Source organism: Abramis brama (assembly GCF_963993115.1).
Source record: "Abramis brama genome assembly, chromosome: 22".
Lineage (NCBI taxonomy): Eukaryota > Metazoa > Chordata > Actinopteri > Cypriniformes > Leuciscidae > Abramis > Abramis brama.
In genome coordinates, this window is record NC_139984.1 from 6,058,498 (window position 1) to 6,078,093 (window position 19,596).

Sequence of the window (19,596 nt, forward strand, 5' to 3'; positions counted from 1 at the left end):
GGTTTGGCCTCATTATCACCCAAACTTGTCAATGAAGCAATCTGTTCTGAGGATTAAGACTAAGACACACGTGAGCTTCCTGCTCACTCAGAGGAAGATGTGTGTACACATGGGAACACATGTGTGTTGTTGTTTGAGGAGTGCTGCTCTCTGTTTACATGTGCGTGGGGGTGTTTGACAGGGTTTGTTTATTTATTAGTGGTGTTTACTGAGGTTAGCCTGACTATTAGTATTGCACATACTTCAGATTAGTGATTTGAACAAACCCATAACCATGCAACTGTTCTGTAACTCCTCTTTCTTAATTTGTGAATACACACACACACACACACACACACACACACACACACACACACACACACACACACAAAACCTACACTTAAAAATAAATAAAAATAAAATAAATAGTATTGGGTTCCCCAATTAACCTTTCCATTATCAATTTTTAACAGAACCTTTTTTTTTTTTTCTTGGTATGAAGAACATTTTAGATAACCCAAAGAACATTTTTCCACTATAAAGAACCTTTTGCGGAATGGAAAGATTCTATGGAAGTTAAAGATTCTTCATGGAATCATCAATGTCAATAAAGAATCAGTAGCACTCACATTTTCATCAGAAACATTTCCTTGTACTGTCTGACATACAGTATGATCTAAAACTGTTTTTCAGATGACAGCATTCATCCGTCCTCTGTAGATCACAGCATGATTTGCAATATTTGAGGAGGGTGAGGGGAGGTCCGACCCGTGAGAGAGGAGAGAAAGTGTGAAGAAGAGGGGGATGGTAATAAGAGGAAGGCATTTCTAACATGATCAGGGTGAAAGTCTCAGATGTGTCTTCCTCTCATTACCAAAAGGGAAATTCAAACATTTCCTCATGTAGTTGTAAACATGTGTGACTTGCTTTACGAGAAAGGCAAAGAGACAATCAGCAGAAAGTGAATGTGGACTGTCGAGGTCGAGGTGTACATTCAAAGAATGTACCAGGTGTTTCATGCCAGGCCAAAGACATGAAACATCAAGATCACATCAGCATATCAGAATGATTTCTGAAGGATCATGTGACACTGAAGACTGCAGTAATGATGCTGAAAATTCAGCTTTGATCACAGGAATAAATGACATTTTAACATACATTACAATAGAAAGCAGTTATATTTTATAGTTCACTATATTACTGTTTTTACTGTATTTTTGATCAAATATATGCAGCCCTGAAGAGCATAAGAGACTTCTTTCAAAAACATTTAAATATCTTACTGATCCCTAACCCTAACTCCAAACTTCTGAGCAGTAGTGTTATTAATAAAATTCAATTATTAGTTAAGTCATACAGGTATGATACAGTTGTGAGAAAATTATGACAGAATGCTCAATTTCTATTCCTTTAATGACTCCTGCAAAGATCATATCCTCATCATCAGGATCACAACCGTTAACACTCTTATATTTTTATTTTGGTAAGTAATTATATGACTTTTGCCTTCTCATGTGTTGATTCAGTTTAACAGATCTGATAAGTGTGTGTTTGACACATGACATGCGCTCACTTTAACAGATTGGGGCTACTGGACACCTGTTTACACAGCACACATACAAACCATTATCTACAACTTACACAACAAACACAGTCATCTGCTTCAAAGAGCACATTTAAAGGGACAGCTTACCTTAAACACATTTCTGACATTTACGTCTAGACACATTTATGTAATTCACTCTATGCTGTTCCAAACCTGTTATTGCTTTTTTTAAACATCAAACGTCATTGGTTCTTGCATGTCCTATAAATGATCATATAGCAGTTTGTTTAAATTGAGCATGCACAAATTAAATTTGAGACCTACAGTAGAAGGGAACATTTTCAGTGAGTCATGACTTAGTAAAAAGGCAAGTAGTGCAATTAATTAAACAAAATACAGATAAAAACAACAACAACAAGAACAACAACACGATGACTAGAACTTGGCTTGACTGAAAACAAAATTTGAACAAACTTGTCTAGACTCACCAAAAGCTGGTTATAGCAAACAAAGCTTAACAATAGACAATGGTAACATGAGGGCTATATACACACTTGAAAGCAACTAACAATGAACAAATGAGAATGTGACACATAGACAAGGGAACCAATCAGAACATGACACATGAGAGAGGGGAATCACATGACAAACAGAAACAGGAACCATGACTATGAAAACTTCAAAATAAAAGACATGACAACATAAACATGATACAAAACCCAAAACCAAACGTGACATATCCCCCCCTCAAAGGACGGCTCCAGACACCCTAACAGCACATCAACCCAAAACCAAAACAAAGAGTCCAGCAGGGTGGAGGAGCAGAGGCAGTCTTGAGTGAGGGATGGAGGGCCAGGCCCGTGAAGAGGAACCATGGTCCATGAAGCAGTGGTGGGCACCGCATCTGCTGGAGCATTGGGCGTATTGCCCCCTTCAAAAAATCTCTAGGGGAAACGCCCATGAGTTATAAGAGGATTATATAAGATAATATTAGAAGACTCTGGCATGGCGGCCCGGACATGACGAGGCCCTTGTGTGACGACCCTGGCGTGACGCGGCCCTGATGTGATGAGGCCCTGACGTGACGAGGCCCTGGTGTGACGAGGCCCTGGTGTGACGAGGCCCTTGTGTGACGACCTTGACGTGACGAGGCCTTGACGTGACGAGGCCCTGACGTGACGAGGCCCTGGCGTGACGAGGCCCTGACGTGACGAGGCCCTGACGTGACGAGGCCTTGACGTGACGAGGCCTTGACGTGACGAGGCCCTGACGTGACGAGGCCCTGACGTGACGAGGCCCTGACGTGACGAGGCCCTGACGTGACGAGGCCTTGATGTGACGAGGCCTTGACGTGACGAGGCCCTGACGTGACGAGGCCTTGACGTGACGAGGCCCTGACGTGACGAGGCCCTGACGTGACGCGGCCTTGACGTGACGAGGCCCTGACGTGACGAGGCCCTGACGTGACGCGGCCTTGACGTGACGAGGCCTTGACGTGACGAGGCCTTGACGTGACGAGGCCTTGACGTGACGAGGCCCTGACGTGACGAGGCCCTGACGTGACGCGGCCTTGACGTGACGAGGCCTTGATGTGACGAGGCCCTGACGTGGTGAGGCCCTGGTGTGACGAGGCCCTGACGTGACGCGGCCCTGACATGACGAGGCCCTGACGTGACATGGCCGGCCTGTTCCTCACACAAACATATTGAAGCTTATTTCTGCTATGGAATTAAAAATGTATATAAAAAGCTCACAGAAAGCTGACTTCTTTTTTATAAACTTGCAATTGACCCTTTGCAAAGACCACCCCCCTTGGTTACTGTTGCTAAAAAATACATTGCGGATCAAAGAGGACACTGACAAACATGCTGACAGACAAGATAGAGCAGGTTACTTTTGGTATGACACAAAGTCTCAGCTTACAAATTTTGTCATTTTTTAAGAAATTCAAACAATAAATTTAAAGGGGCCCTATTATGCTTTTCCCTTTTTAACTTTAGTCAGTTTGTGATTTTGCTGTTTGAGCATAAAACAGATCTGCAAGGTTACAAAGTTCACTCCAAAGGGAGATATTTTATTTAACAGAATCCACATTTTAAGAACTGACGAGTTTCGCGATTTTTCCGGATCTTATAAAGTCATAATGTTCCTCATTTAAATAATCTCCGCCCAAGGAATCCACAGAAAAGGGACCTGGTTAAGGCCTGGTTGAGCTGCATTAGAGAAGACAATGTCGCTGTCAAAGAGCTTGTTTTTGTGGAAAACTTTTTTTTCCGCAACATTTCCAAAACTCATTCATTTGACCTTCCTAAGGCTGACAAACTTAGTGTGGTTAAAACTTAATTTAAACACTGTTTCTGAACATCATAACCCGAACGTTTATCTGTGCACTGCGCATTTGATGGAGAACAGCTTGTTTTCTGTTGTTTTGTAAGCTCTCGCTTTTGTTCATCGCTCCTTAGGACAATTAACAATGGTTTTGCGATCGAATACTGTTTGTATTACCTTGGTTTTCCGACAAATATCATGATTAAATGGTGGATAACATCATATCTATATGGTATACGAATATTAAAAAAAATATACCACTCTGAAACATCCTGTGAAATCCGTGCTTGCAAAGTCTGTGCATGAAATCCGTTCTGCACAATCCTCTTGTTCGTTAACAATAACATTGTCAGGGTCTGAATCGGGCTAGAATTGGTTTGAAATTGATGCCATCCTCAATATTTACACTAGAGAAGAGCCTGCAGTTATGGAGGGGCGGGACATTTCCCGAACACGTGCTAAGAGCTGCCAATCACAACACACTGTGCCAGCTGACCAATCACAGCACATTTCATATTTCGGAAGGCGGGGCTTCATCGAAATCGGCGTGTTCGAGCCAGACAGGGGAGAGAGGAGCTGTAATAATGTACAATATTTGAAAAATAATGTGTTTTTTGAACAATCAAGCAATACAACATATTCTACACCCCAAAAACAAAATCAAGACTTTGTAAAAGGGCATAATAGGACCCCTTTAATTTTGTGGCACATGAATGTGTCGTGACAGGTCGCTGTAGAGCCTCAGTTCAAGCGGCATGTGAACCGATCATCTCTTTACTACTAGTTATGGCACAAAATAAACATGAATGATCATCAGAAGGTATCTTGTTTCAACCACAGAAAGATGTCATTACTGTTTATCAAGTTGAAGTGCACCAACGTTAATCTACGTTTGTATGACAAAATGATTCGGCAGATTATGATTGGCATCTGATTCGTCAGATTCTGTATTATGTTTGGTCAGATAACCTGTCAATCAAACTTTTTTATTTTTCATTCGGTGGTGGAAACAAGCTTCCATACAAACCTACACTGTGTGGAAAAGAGCAGCGTAAATATTCTTCAAAATATCTCCTTTTTTATTTTTCAGAGGAAAGAAGGGTTTTTTGAATGACGAGGAAATTACGACATTTCGGCAAATCCTTGTTATACACACATTTTATGCTTACCAAAATTCTCAAGATTTATTCATACAGGAAGCGAGCAAGATTTGTGCAAGACACAGAAAAGACTCACATCCCCTAAACAAACACTACATGAAACACAATAGAATTTGATTCAAAACCAGCTTAAATTTCTCCCCCAATTGTTGAATACTTGCCAAAAAAAATCCTCTCAAAGCCTACTGACAGGTCTGTCTCTGTGTGTGTGTGTGAGTGTGTGTTAATTACACCTTTGCTCATGTGTCTGTTTGTAACCTCACAGCTCCAGCTGGAGGTCAGAGGTCAATAATGACAGGTGTCTACAGCTCCAGATGCATTCTGGGAGCTAGGCAGGTGCAGTGAGAGGGGTATTGTGCCTTTATTAAATAAAAAAACAGATAATGCAGAGTAAACAAAAACATCTCTTTGTCTCTCGGATACTGAAAAGAAGGTTGGTGGAAAAGACAGACCTCACCGAAGCCGCAGCATTTGGTTTATTTATGATCTGTTTGTCTTATAAACAATGGATGTCATTAGGTGAAATGGTCCTGATTTGGTTTCACGATGAAGCTCAGCTGATATAAAATGACCACACAAATCACAAACTTATTACTGCGTGATTTTCACACATTATGTGTATTGCAAACGTCAAGAAATATGAAATAAAACAGCTTATATAAATATTTTTTTGGATCTGTATTAAAACCAGAATTGTTTTGAGTTTCAAGATATAATTGTACATTATTAATGTAAACTGCCTAAAATGTGCATCTGGAAATGAGAATTGGTTCTATAAATGTTCTCTCAGTGTCTGTCATTGTTTTATATATTTTTCTGTACGAGTAAACATAAGCAGGCTGCATGTGGGAGGTATACTTACTTATTTAGAAATGAATCTGTTGTCTTATGGTCACTGTATAACTACAAGCAAAGGAAACTGTCACCTGCTTCTCAATAATGTATTGGGTAACTCAAGCTTCAAACAGTGAATTATGCATTAACACAGACAGACATGGACACACACTGAGACAGATACATTAGCATTATAGAGACAATGGGGAAGTGTGTGTGTGTGTGTGTGTGTGTGTGTTGGTATATGTGGTTTACATGGACAACACGCCAGACATTTCACCTGGGCTCCACGGACCTAAGGGTAATACGGGGACTATGCCAAGGTCCTCGTAAATCAAAGAGTGTAACTGCATTTGTTAGTGTCTGAACAACATATATTCTCTTTTTCTTTGAAAGTCCTCATTTACCACTTGACCTGATTTTGAGTGTATCCCAGTGTATAGAACAGCGACCCCACAGCTGGGTTTTATATTGCAGTTTCATACACATTTCTGATACACACGGTGCATTTTGGCGGGCCGTCTTGTGATTGGCTGGTTTGCGCATGTGGGCGGTAACAAACGGAAGTCGACGGGAAGCTCCGCCCACAGCACATGGCCCAGCTGTCGCTAATTAAATACCTAATGGACCACACCTCGGAAGTGTCAGCTCGACGTCGTTGGATTTACTGGATTAAATACATACAGGTAATAATTATATTTATAAATATAGTTGCATTTTTGCATTAAGTGTTTCTTATTTGCAAGAAATTGTAACTTGTAACTTACAATTACTGTAAAATGCTATATATTTACCACAATGTTAGCTGAGCTAGCTTGAGTGGCTATCAATATGTCCTGCTCATTAAGCCTCAGGCTAAAGAGGTGGAGGACAGCAGGTAGAGATGAGGACAGAAGTAACATTGCCAGCAAGTCAAATTTGGTAGTTTTGTTTTTAAAATGAAAGCTAGCTAGGTTAAGTTGAGCTTGTGGCTACCGCATGGCTTAATGAGCAAGGCGTAGCTAGTTAAAGCCTTAACTTTTATTACAGACATTGTGTTTGTTTTATAGAATTAAATACTTTCTTAGTAGCCCACATTATTTTTTTTAAATATGAAGTTGCAGTGACACAGGAAGGCTGTTATATCATTAATATGAGTACTTTCAGGCCATTAAATAAATGTAATGTAATGTGTTTATGATGTTCTGTTAGTGTACTAAACCTGTAAGATAAATTAATTGGTACCTAGTAACCAACCACAATGATCAATATACAAAACATGAGGGGCAACAGACCTGACAAGTATCTTGTGCAGTGTGTAGAGTGTTATATATATATATATATATATATATATATATATATATATATATATATGTTAAAAACAGTGTTTTTATCTTCTTGACTTCATTTAATTAACTTTGTGAAATTGTTAGTTCTCATATAAGAAATGCTTTAACCATAGAACATTTCACATACCAAAATACTGTACATTTTCCATCTAGCTTCAGGTGGAACATGATTTTTATAGCTTTTGTTAGCACCACCTAACCACACCATAGATGATACTGACCATTACAGAATGTTAGAACAAAAACAATGAAGTCATCAAATGCTGTGTTCATCAGAGTGTAGTTTTCATAATCCACGGTCTACTATAAATATATATATATATATATATATATATATATATATGTATAATATTATTATTATTATTATTATTATATATTTTTTCCTTTTTACAGGGCCTTGATGATGAAATGGCCCCAAAGATGTGTGGCACCACAAATCCCCCATCCACAACTGAAGAGGTATGTCCTCACAAAAGATAGATTTTTATTAATATCTTGCTCTTGATTGTTAATATCAGAGAAGTTGTCAGTGAGTTTTAAAGCAATGTTTTCCTCTGTCTTTGTCAACAGTAGAATGGTTTCTTTTTTTACTCAGATGTCAAATGTCCTCTCTAGTGTCACGCTCCCAGGACTTTCTCTTTATTGTCCTTTGTCTCTGTTTCATCTTCTACAGCTGACCACTGAGAGCAAGTGCACCCATACAGCCGCCAGCCACCCAAATCAGACTAGTCCAGAGCTCAGCCCACTCACCAAGGTTGGAGAGGTAAATTAAATCTCATGTACAACTTATTTGTGGCAAAATGTTAAATCTGCCAACCTATTTCAATGTGTGTGTGTGTGTGTGTGTGTGTGTGTGTGTGGTCGCCTGAGTAGAACATGCTTTATGTGGACAGTCGCCTGAGCAGAACATGCTTTATGTGGACAGTCGCCTGAGTAGAACATGCTTTATGTGGACAGTCGCCTGAGTAGAACATGCTTTATGTGGACAGTCGCCTGAGTAGAACATGCTTTATGTGGACAATGGAATGGAAGGACATTTGTCTAAATGTGCCTTTTCAAGCTTCAGTCAGTATAATATCTGAGTGTATGTGTATCAAACACTGAACCCCACCCAAACATGACTTGGGAGGTCCATGCAGTTTAGAGGGTCCCGTCCCCAGAGGCATCACTTTGGTTTTTAAGAACACTTGGACTGCCTGCATTGGATCTTTATGTTGGTTTAATGTGAATGCCAAGTCGTTTGGTTACATGTAATGGAAAGGCACCCATTCAACAGCACTGACGAAAATTCATGACAAGATGTCATTTAAAAGAATCATAGCAAATCTAAGAACTATAAAAGACTAACCCCTCACTCCATGTAAAAGCTTAGTCAATTATTCTAGAAGTGCAATCATTCTACGAAGTTGGCTGACAATAGATAAACAACAAAGTAATCAAATGCTGTATTCATCAGAGTGTAGTTTTCATAGTCTACAGACTGTAGTCATGTGGCCTGTTCAGTGTCTAAAGAACCGTTTCAGAGACTACATGTTTTCCACAAAACACTCACTGAAATACAGCCATGATATCTTTTCACTGAATGCTACACAGGGAACATCTTGTCTTGAAGATATTTATTATAATTTATCTTTTTTTGTTGTTTTTTCCTTTTTAAAGGGCCTTGATGATGAAATGGCCCCAAAGATGTGTGGCACCACAAATCCCCCATCCACAACTGATGACACTGAAGAGGTATATCTTCACAAAAGATAGATTTTTATTAATATCTTGCTCTTGATTGTTAATATCAGAGAAGTTGTCAGTGAGTTTTAAAGCAAGGTTTTCCTCTGTCTTTGTCAACAGTAGAATGGTTTCTTTTTTTACTCAGATGTCAAATGTCCTCTCTAGTGTCACGCTCCCAGGACTTTCTCTTTATTGTCCTTTGTCTCTGTTTCATCTTCTACAGCTGACCACTGAGAGCAAGTGCACCCATACAGCCGCCAGCCACCCAAATCAGACTAGTCCAGAGCTCAGCCCACTCACCAAGGTTGGAGAGGTAAATTAAATCTCACGTACAACTTATTTGTGGCAAAATGTTAAATCTGCCAACCTATTTCAGTATGTGTGTGTGTGTGTGTGTGTGTAGTCGCCTGAGTAGAACATGCTTTATGTGGACAGTCGCCTGAGCAGAACATGCTTTATGTGGACAATGGAATGGAAGGACATTTGTATAAATGTGCCTTTTCAAGCTTCAGTCAGTATAATATCTGAGTGTATGTGTATCAAACACTGAACCCCACCCAAACATGACTTGGGAGGTCCATGCAGTTTAGAGGGTCCCGTCCCCAGAGGCATCACTTTGGTTTTTAAGAACACTTGGACTGCCTGCATTGGATCTTTATGTTGGTTTAATGTGAATGCTAAGTCGTTTGGTTACATGTAATGGAAAGGCACCCTATTAGTTATACTGGGCTACAATAAGTCAGCTCCTGACACTGAGGCTAACCACAAATTCCCCATCTACAATTTAAAAATATGAAGAAGGTATATCTTCATATAGGATATGCTTTAAATAAGCTGCATTCAAACATTCAAAGGAAAAAAACAAAAACTCAGATAATATCTACAAGGGCTAATTTCTGTACAAACCTTCAATTTCAATCTCATCCAGTGACTTCCCCTGCATGCTGGAAAGGTTTCCTTTCTCCATTGACAAAAGGAGTTTGGAAATCTTAGCAAGTTGTGTTGTGGGAACTGGTAATCTGTAGAAGTCGCGGTGAACATGAATGTGTTCATCAGAGTGTAGTTTTCATAGTCCGTGGTCTACAATATTTTGTTTATTTGTTTTTTTTCCTTTTTACAGGGCCTTGATGATGAAATGGCCCCAAAGATGTGTGGCACCACAAATCCCCCTTCCACAACTGATGACACTGAAGAGGTATGTCCTCACAAAAGATAGATTTTTATTAATATCTTGCACTTGATTGTTAATATCAAAGACGTTGTCAGTGAGTTTTAAAGCAAGGTTTTCCTCCGTCTTTCTGTCAACAGTAGAATGGTTTATTTTTTTACTCAGACATCAAATGTCCTCTCTAGTATCACGCTCCCAGGACTTTCTCTTTATTGTCCTTTGTCTCTGTTTCATCTTCTACAGCTGACCACTGAGAGCAAGTGCACCCATACAGCCGCCAGCCACCCGAATCAGACTAGTCCAGAGCTCAGCCCACTCACCAAGGTTGGAGAGGTAAATTAAATCTCACGTACAACTTATTTGTGGCAAAATGTTAAATCTGCCAACCTATTTCAATATGTGTGTGTGTATGTGTGTGTGTGTAGTCGCCTGAGTAGAACATGCTTTATGTGGACAGTCGCCTGAGCAGAACATGCTTTATGTGGACAGTCGCCTGAGTAGAACGTGCTTTATGTGGACAATGGAATGGAAGGACATTTGTATAAATGTGCCTTTTCAAGCTTCAGTCAGTATAATATCTGAGTGTATGTGTATCAAACACTGAACCCCACCCAAACATGACTTGGGAGGTCCATGCAGTTTAGAGGGTCCCGTCCCCAGAGGCATCACTTTGGTTTTTAAGAACACTTGGACTGCCTGCATTGGATCTTTATGTTGGTTTAATGTGAATGCTAAGTCGTTTGGTTACATGTAATGGAAAGGCACCCTATTAGTTATACTGGGCTACAAGAAGTCAGCTCCTGACACTGAGGCTAACCACAAATTCCCCATCTACAATTTAAAAATATGAAGAAGGTATATCTTCATATAGGAAATGCTTTAAATAAGCTGCATATAAATAAGATGCGCTATAAATAACAAAATACAATGCAATAAAAGGGTAATCATATGTATCAGGTAAATTAAATGTCACATTGGTATTGGATTTAAAATGATTAGATATCGACATGTTAATATGAAATATCTTTCTGTCCAAACTATGTGGCGTAAATATGAAATATCTTTGTCCAAACTATGTGGCATAAGTAAACACTACAATAAAAAATTTTGCCAACAGTGTCAAAAACACCGCCTTGTGTGCGCAACAGTATCCTCCTTGGACAAGTGTGTTCGTTGTGTGGGACCCGTATCTTCCTATTATTATTATTATTATTATTCCCTTTTCCAGAATTCACTCGACACGGTGAAGTTCTTGCTTGACGTGAAGCCCAGTCGTGACGCAAATGGAGTCAGAAAACAAAAGCCACCGGTTGAATCTTCACACACACGCGCGAACTGAATTGTGAAGCTCAATGTCCACGCTCGCCGTGGTGCTGAAGACAGTGCGCATGCTCACAGCCTGATCGAAACGTAATGTGTTTCTTGGTCCTTTAAACAGTCGTTTTACAGCTGAAGCTAAGAATCAGTGTCTACCACAAAACCAGTAAGTACACTTTCCATACAGCAAAACCTTGGTTTTACAGGAGTAACACTAACTAGAGTTACTTTGTGATACTTGGTATGCAACTTGTCATGATGCGATTTTAGTTTGGAACATCTATTTCAGTATGTGTGTATGTGTGTGTGTATGTGTGTGTGTGTGTAGTCGCCTGAGTAGAACATGCTTTATGTGGACAGTCGCCTGAGCAGAACATGCTTTATGTGGACAGTCGCCTGAGTAGAACGTGCTTTATGTGGACAATGGAATGGAAGGACATTTGTATAAATGTGCCTTTTCAAGCTTCAGTCAGTATAATATCTGAGTGTATGTGTATCAAACACTGAACCCCACCCAAACATGACTTGGGAGGTCCATGCAGTTTAGAGGGTCCCGTCCCCAGAGGCATCACTTTGGTTTTTAAGAACACTTGGACTGTGTGGGACTGTTCGTTGTGTGGGACCCGTATCTTCCTTCAAGTGGCTTGGCTATCGATGCACAGGTTAGATATTTACTGAATTAGTATAGAGTGTGTTGTGCTCTAACCACTTAAATAGACCTGCAGTGTTAACATTATTTTACTCAAATGTGTTCCAGTTTGTTCAGGGGTCTGGCATAAATCCTGCCTCAAGCAAATTAAAAGAGATGACTTTAACAGCACAGCACAGGTGAGTATCTACTAAGTGAGTGTTGAACTTGAACTGTCTATAAGATTCAATCACCATGTAAAATAATTTGCTTTCTCACCAATTCAGGCGCAGCAGTCTCCTAAGGCTTCTGATGATGAACTGCTGTCAGTTCAGGACAAAGTTCCACATCCAGCATTGGACCAAATATCATCTGATGATGCTGAGGACATGTCTGACAAGGAATACATACCTGATTCGGAGTCAGAATATTCTTTGTCATTACTTGCTAGTAAAGGAAACCTTTGCAGCATCCAGGGGAAGTCACTGGATGAGATTGAAATTGAAGGTTTGTACAGAAATTAGCCCTTGTAGATATTATCTGAGTTTTTGTTTTTTTAGATAAACATCTAGACTTGGCGTAGTCAGCATCCCTTTCCAAGAAAAAAAAAATCACCTTTCATGTCCAAGTATGAGTCAAGGACTACTATTCAGAAATATAAACTTAAGTCTACAGTATGGCTGGACAGTAATTCAAAATTATGTTTGTGTAGGTGCAGTCAAATTACTTTAAATATTAACCTAATATCATATTGTGTAATCATTTATCTTATGTGCTCATGGACCACATTAAACATAAACGCAGTTATAATAGCTCAAAACTACTCAAGTAAAAATAGTTACTTTGCAAAAAGTACAAAACCAAGTACTATCTTTTCCTTATTTGATGTGGCTATTTCAACCACAGATTTTTATGTCCAGCTATTTATGAGAGTTTTACCAGAGCTGTAAACTATTTGAGTAAATGTAATTAGCAACTGTACTTGAGTATATTTTTGGCTACTTTGTAGTTGTACTGAGTATCAAAGATATTAGCTAATTTTACTCTACTTGACTACATTTTTGAAGAAGTAAATGTACTTTTTACTCCAATACATTTGTGATGAGTAATGCAATTACAAATTACATTTTGCATGGCACCTAACTTTTCTTTATGGCAAAAACAAACTGCTGCAGAAAGTGATATTTCCATCTAAGTGGCATTGACTGAACTATATCTTGTGCGTTTTGCCCTTACTCACCCAAACTTTTCAACAAGTCTACTTTACGCGAATGCGAGTGCATTAGTAGGTGCTAAATCGCAGACGTTTGATTTAGATCAGGACTGCAGCCAGTGATGAGTCCAAAACCAGCACATCCAGTGCAATTAGACTTTGACTATTTAATTTTACTTAACAATTTTTTTTATCCACATTATTGACAAGGCCTTTTTGAAGGATATTGGTTTACGTGTGGCCTTTTTGTGCACTTGAGCTTAACTGAGACTTGAGAGTTTGTAAACGCTTAAATAGATAGTTCACCCAAAAATGAAAATTGTCATCATTTACTCACCCTCAAGTTGTTCCAAACTTGTCTTTGTTCTGCTGTACTAGTCAATGGCTGGCAAAATCTACTTGGTTACAAAATATCTATCTTTGTGTACAGCAGAACAAAGAAATGTATACAGGTTTGGAACAACTTGAGGTTGACTACATGAAGACAGAATTTTCATTTTTGGGTGAACAATCCCTTTAAGAGGCTGTTGTGTCGACCCTGATTTATTAGACTATTGAGGTGTTCAGTTTTATTTAGATTTTAGAAAATAAACATGACTTCTCATTTTACAAATCAATTGTTTCTTATTTTCACCTGCCTGTCTCAGGTGTCAAGGACTAGTGCATCTTTGAGCCTAGATTTAGTATAAGTAATACTAAAGTATTGTTAATCACTTTTACTCGTATTGGTATTGGTGACTTGTAATCGAGTAATTTATGCTGCAAGGTATCTGTCTTTTTACTCAAGTATGGTTTTCAAGTACTCTTTCCACCTCTGAGTTTTACTAATGCCATTTTCCAGATGAGATTGCGTTAAGTGATGCTGAAGACAGTGGGAGTGAATCTGATGACAGCAACACAGATCTCACCGCATCAGAGCTTGGAACTGTGGAGCCTATGGATATTGACTCTACAACCACAGAGCAAGACCATGACATGGGAGACTTTGGTATGTTAACTCAATTCATAGTCTCTGCTGATAAAATGTATTTTTTCCTGTGACAAAAGTAACTTGTTAAATTATGTTTTCAACAGGATCAGTGTCATTTGTGTTGTCCACAGTAAGTGAGTGTACCTCCCTCTGAAGGTAAGATTCAGATTCAAGAGGTTTATTGTCTATGCACAGAAGAAACACACTGGTTTATACCCTACAATGAAATTCTTACTTTGCCCAACTCCCTTAACCCTCAGAGGTCGGAGATCACGCCGGCGTGATCTGCTCGCTTTTTTCCTTATGAGTTGAATTGAGACCCAAAATACTCTTTTGACTTTGATTTTACAAAACAAGTTTCATACATCAATCGATTCTGTTAAATGTGTATTATTTTTGTGTATACTCACAATAAAAACAAAGTGTTGTGCTTTTTGCCAAATAAAGAAAAATAAACACGAAGCGAGTTCTGCCTCCTCTCTGTCAGTGTAGTCCATTCTGAAACGCGTCCGAAAATGAACCAAAACTCAGCGAATACTCAGTCAAACAGCCATTCAGACATACAGGCATGAAGCTTGAATTATCTTCTTTTAAACGAAGTAATTTTTATAAAAAACAAATATTCACAGTTTATGTAATATGTATGCAAAGAGAGAGGTGTCAGTCGTTCTCATCTCAGCTAATTAAGTTTTAATGTGCTCCGCCCACGGAGAGCGCGCGCTATTCAAACGCAAATGTGAGCCGATCCAAACAAACCTGTAAAACGCCCATCAGCTGGATAACACACACCGCGAGTTCACTTTCAGACTTATGTACTTTAGGATGCTGTGAGGAATAATACTGTCTTGATAATAATCCTGCAAAAATTTACCTCAGAAGTTCTGGAAGTATCATTTCGAGGAGCAAACGGATCCCGCTGAGGAATTAGGTCAGTTCTGTTTGCTTTGTTCTAATCGGAATGAATGAACGCAAAGATGCGTGCTGTTGTGGAGCTACTACAGCTGGCAAAAATACTGTTTTAATATGAATCGCGTTACTATGAATGAATGAACGCACAGATGCGCGCTGTTGTGGAGCTACTACAGCTGGCAAAAATACTGTTTTAATATGAATCGCGTTACTATGAATGAATGAACGCACAGATGCGCGCTGTTGTGGAGCTACTACAGCTGGCAAAAATACTGTTTTAATATGAATCGCGTTACTATGAATGAATGAACGCAAAGATGCGTGCTGTTGTGGAGCTACTAGCCTACAGCTGGCAAAAATACTGTTTTAATATGAATCGCGTTACTATGAATGAATGAACGCACAGATGCGCGCTGTTGTGGAGCTACTACAGCTGGCAAAAATACTGTTTTAATATGAATCGCGAATACAAAGAAAGATTACACTGGAAATATTGTTACAATTTTAAATGTTGTTGTAATTGTATAACCTTAAAAAAAAAAAAAAATATATATATATATATATATATATATATATATATATATATATATATATATATATATATATATAAGGATAGATGTAAACAAAATCTTAAAAGGTCATTATAAGCCTTATCTTTAAATAATTTTATTATGCTTTATTAGTGACACATTTGGGAAGAGAATATATTCCAAATCTGAAAATACAGTATGAGAACAATTAACTGCACAATTACTAGAAATGTTTACCTTGGATATTGTACAATTTGCAAGCAAAATTTGTGGAAAAAACAACAAACCAGTTATATATTGTCCTTGCATTCTTGTGGCTCAGTCACACACCTGAATGAAAGGCTCATTACGTATGCAGCCTCATTATGCGGGCCCCATTGACTCAGGTGTGAATCACGCCCACCCGCATATGGCCTTTCCAAACAAAAAGTGTTTTACAAGATTTAAATCAATGTATTGTGTTATGTGAATGATTAGGCAGGATGATTTTCACATATTTTTGAAGAAAAAATTCTAGGCAACGACATCCATTAGTCAAAAGTCTTATTTACATATATTTAGAATGTGTTTTATGGCCTTATTTCAGAAACTTTAGTTTTTTGTTTTTTAAAAAACCATGCATAAACATTATTCTATCAAAAATACAAACATGTACATGCAAGTTGTTCACATATTATGGTAGCCCTGTTTGTGCTAAATAGAGTGAATTTACACCTTTGCCATTAATATGTTTATAAGCAACTGAAAAAAGCACAAATGTCAGGGCATGTCAGAACATCTCAAGGACCCCAAAAACCCCTCAGACTCCAGAGGGTTAAAGGGATACTTCACCATTTTTTCATATTAAACCATTATTCCCTTAACTAAGATGAGTTGATGCATACCTCTCTCGTCTCAGTGCGTGCACTTAATCGCTCTGGCGCGCGGCGACAGTTTGATAGCACTTAGCTTAGCCCAGTTCATTCATTAGGGACCAAACAGAAATGAAGCTAGAAGCGACCAAACACCTCCACATTTTCCCTATTTAAATACAGTTACACGACCAAGTATGGTGACACAAAATAAAACGTGGCGCTTTTCTAAGCGGGTAAAAAGGATAACTATAATGTATGGCGGAATAGCACTTCGACTCGCGCAGTAAAAAGTCACGTTGGTTCTACTGACAGAAGTGAGAGGGAGAGGATTTTTCAAGTGTGACTTTTTACTGCGCCGAGTCGAAGTGCTATTGAGTCCCAAGTGCTATTCCGCCATACATTATAGGTATCCTTTTTACCCGCTTAGAAAAGCGCCACGTTTTATTTTGTGTCACCATACTTGGTTGTGTAACTACTCGACTTACTGTATTTAAATAGGGAAAACGTGGAGGTGTTTGGTCGCTTCTAGCTTCATCTCTGTTTGGTCCCTAATGAATGAACTGGGCTAAGCTAAGTGCTATCAAAGTGCCGCCGCGTGCCAGAGCGATTGAGTGCACGCACTGAGACGAGAGAGGTATGTATCAACTCGTCTTAGTTAAGGGAATAACAGTTTAATATGAAAAAACAGTGAAGTATCCCTTTAACAGAAGGATTATTATGCACGTCTTTGTGATGTTTTCAACTATCAAAATGCAAGAGTAATCTTAAAGAAAGAGATATGAATAAATAGCCCTAAATTTAACTGTACTGCATTTGTACAAGACATCTTGTCTGCAAGGGAGCATATACACTTACTTTATTATCAGGAAATGTATACTGAATTTGAGATAAAAGTAAAGTTACCTCCTTCTCTTCACATGTTCTCTTGATTGCCCATGAGTACGTTCTATTAATTCTCTTTTTGGCAAGTTGGTTAAAAGACTAAAAATAAATTGGTCTGGATGACTGAGACACAACATGCCACAAAATCTGGAAGATTAAGAGGTTAAAAGTAGTATTAAGCTGATTGTTACGTACAGTTTCAATTTCAAGACTAAACTTTCAGACCAAGTTCCAACACTATTTAGCTAACCTTATGAAATCAGATTTAAACTGAGAATCAGACCTTAAACCCCATAGTCTTGGTTTCATTTAAAATACAGTGTGTTGAAGTACAATGCCAAAATTACTTAAGACATGTTACTAATTGTAGTATTACTTACTGTTAATTTAGTTACGAATTAATTCAAATAGCAAAAGGTTTGGCCACATAAATAGATGAACAGCAAAGACATTCTAAAAATACACTCCATATTGTCCACACTCTAATGTGGGTTAATAAAGTTGGTGAAATCACATCGAGTGAGACACCAACTGATACCCAGAGTGAATTAAGAAAAGTAAACTGCAATTTCTTGTCAACTGTGGCATTAACTGAACTCATGTTTTGATGGCTTCAACTGGACAACACATTTTGTTTGTGATTTATATTCTTTTTTTGTTTGCCTATCTTCCAGGGAATTATGCTGATGAGGAACATGGATCCAGATGAGTGGCGAAGAAAGTGTGGTCTAAGGCTGAGGTCGCCGCAGTAATGCGACAGTTCAAAGGTCATATAAGCATGGGAAAACTGGCCACCAAAACTGAACGCAGTCACTGCAAACTGGTGGAAGACCCCGTGTTGGCACAAAGAACAGTGCAAAATATAAGGGACTTTGTACGAAATAGAGGAATAGCTGCACAGAGGCAGTCAGAAAAAAAAAGATTTAAATACACTGACAATTGTGGTGGTGTTTCTATGTTTGTGTTAAAGGAACACGCCAACCTTTTGGGACTTTAGCTTATTCACCGTATCCCCCAGAGTTAGATAAGTCCACACACACCCTTCTCATCTCCGTGCGGCCTGTAACTCTGTCTGACGCACCCACCGCTAGCCTAGCTTAGCACAAACGCTGGAGGTAAACGGCTCCAGCTAGCATACTGCTCCCAATAAGTGACAGAATAACGCCAACATTCTCCTATTTACATGTTGTGATTTGTATAGTCACTGTGTGTACGAATAACAAGGTCACATGATACACAGCCGTCTTCTAACCATATACATACTGGGAACTATATTCTCATAGATTTTACTATATAGAAGGCGAAGCACTGCTGGCTGGAGTGATTAGCGCAACCCTCTGAGCGAACTCTCTGCTCCTCACCACGGGCTTCTCAGGTCCTGCGAGCAAATCCCTCCGCCCAAGTAGCAGTGCTTCGTCTTCTGAGAATATAGTTCCCAGTATGTATACGGTTAGAAGATGTCCATGTCTCATGTGACCTTGTTATTTGTACATGCTGTGACTATACACATCACAACATGTCAATAGGAAAATGTTGGCGTTATTTTGTCACTTATTGGGAGCAGTATGCTAGCTGGAGCCGTTTACCTCCAGTCTTTGTGCTAAGCTAGGCTAGCGGTGGGTGCGTCAGACAGAGTTACGGCACACACCGAGATGAGAAGGGTGTGTGTGGACTCATCTAACTCTGGGGGATACGGCGAATAAGCTTAAGACCCAAAAGTCCAAAGTCACAAAAGCAAACTGTTAAACAGTTTTTAGTTTTTTTTATATTTTATTTATTTTTTGTTATGAGCAACCATGGGTATTTTGAAGTTGGGTAAGAATAACTTATTTGATTAAATAAACTTAATTTAATTTAATTAATCAATCAACAATTCTATTGATCAGCATTACCAAACGTGGACGTTTTACACTAGAAACAAACATTGATGGATTATTTTAATTGAATACTGTGAAGCTGCTTTGATACAATCTGTAATGTGAAAAGTGCTATATAAATAAAGTTGACTTTACTTTTTTGCTCAATTCTCATTGTCATGGCACTGGTGTTGTGTGACAATCTATTGTTTAGCTCTTACAGGCTGTTATCTGGCTGTTAGTCAGTGTCACCAACTAACAATGGTGATGTTAGAGTTGTGCAATGAAATAATAATTCAAGTCCCATTAATGCTTGGTGGTGTCAGGTTAATGTGTATTTATGTTAGTGTATTTATGTTAATGAGCAAG

General features: G+C 38.8%; 1 protein-coding gene across 1 annotated transcript; it reads left to right on the plus strand.

Moving 5' to 3' along the window:
* Positions 1-6,070: 6,070 nt before the first annotated feature.
* LOC311073144 (uncharacterized protein) lies at positions 6,071-18,396 on the plus strand. Its single transcript, XM_084098627.1, has 11 exons — positions 6,071-6,533; positions 8,835-8,909; positions 9,124-9,213; positions 10,021-10,095; positions 10,312-10,401; positions 11,186-11,254; positions 11,933-12,047; positions 12,143-12,213; positions 12,301-12,520; positions 14,068-14,214; positions 18,046-18,396. The coding sequence occupies exons 1-11, from the start codon at positions 6,441-6,443 to the stop codon at positions 18,078-18,080; spliced, it is 1,080 nt and encodes a 359-aa protein (XP_083954753.1). The 5' UTR covers positions 6,071-6,440; the 3' UTR covers positions 18,081-18,396.
* Positions 18,397-19,596: the final 1,200 nt, after the last annotated feature.

Bases quoted from the DNA above. Each gene is read 5' to 3' on its own strand.
- LOC311073144 (XM_084098627.1), top strand. From the start codon at position 6,441: ATGGCCCAGCTGTCGCTAATTAAATACCTAATGGACCACACCTCGGAA. The intron at 10,402-11,185 runs GTAAATTAAATC...TTTTGCCAACAG, and splicing joins CACTCACCAAGGTTGGAGAG to TGTCAAAAACACCGCCTTGT. The intron at 14,215-18,045 runs GTATGTTAACTC...CCTATCTTCCAG, and splicing joins CCATGACATGGGAGACTTTG to GGAATTATGCTGATGAGGAA.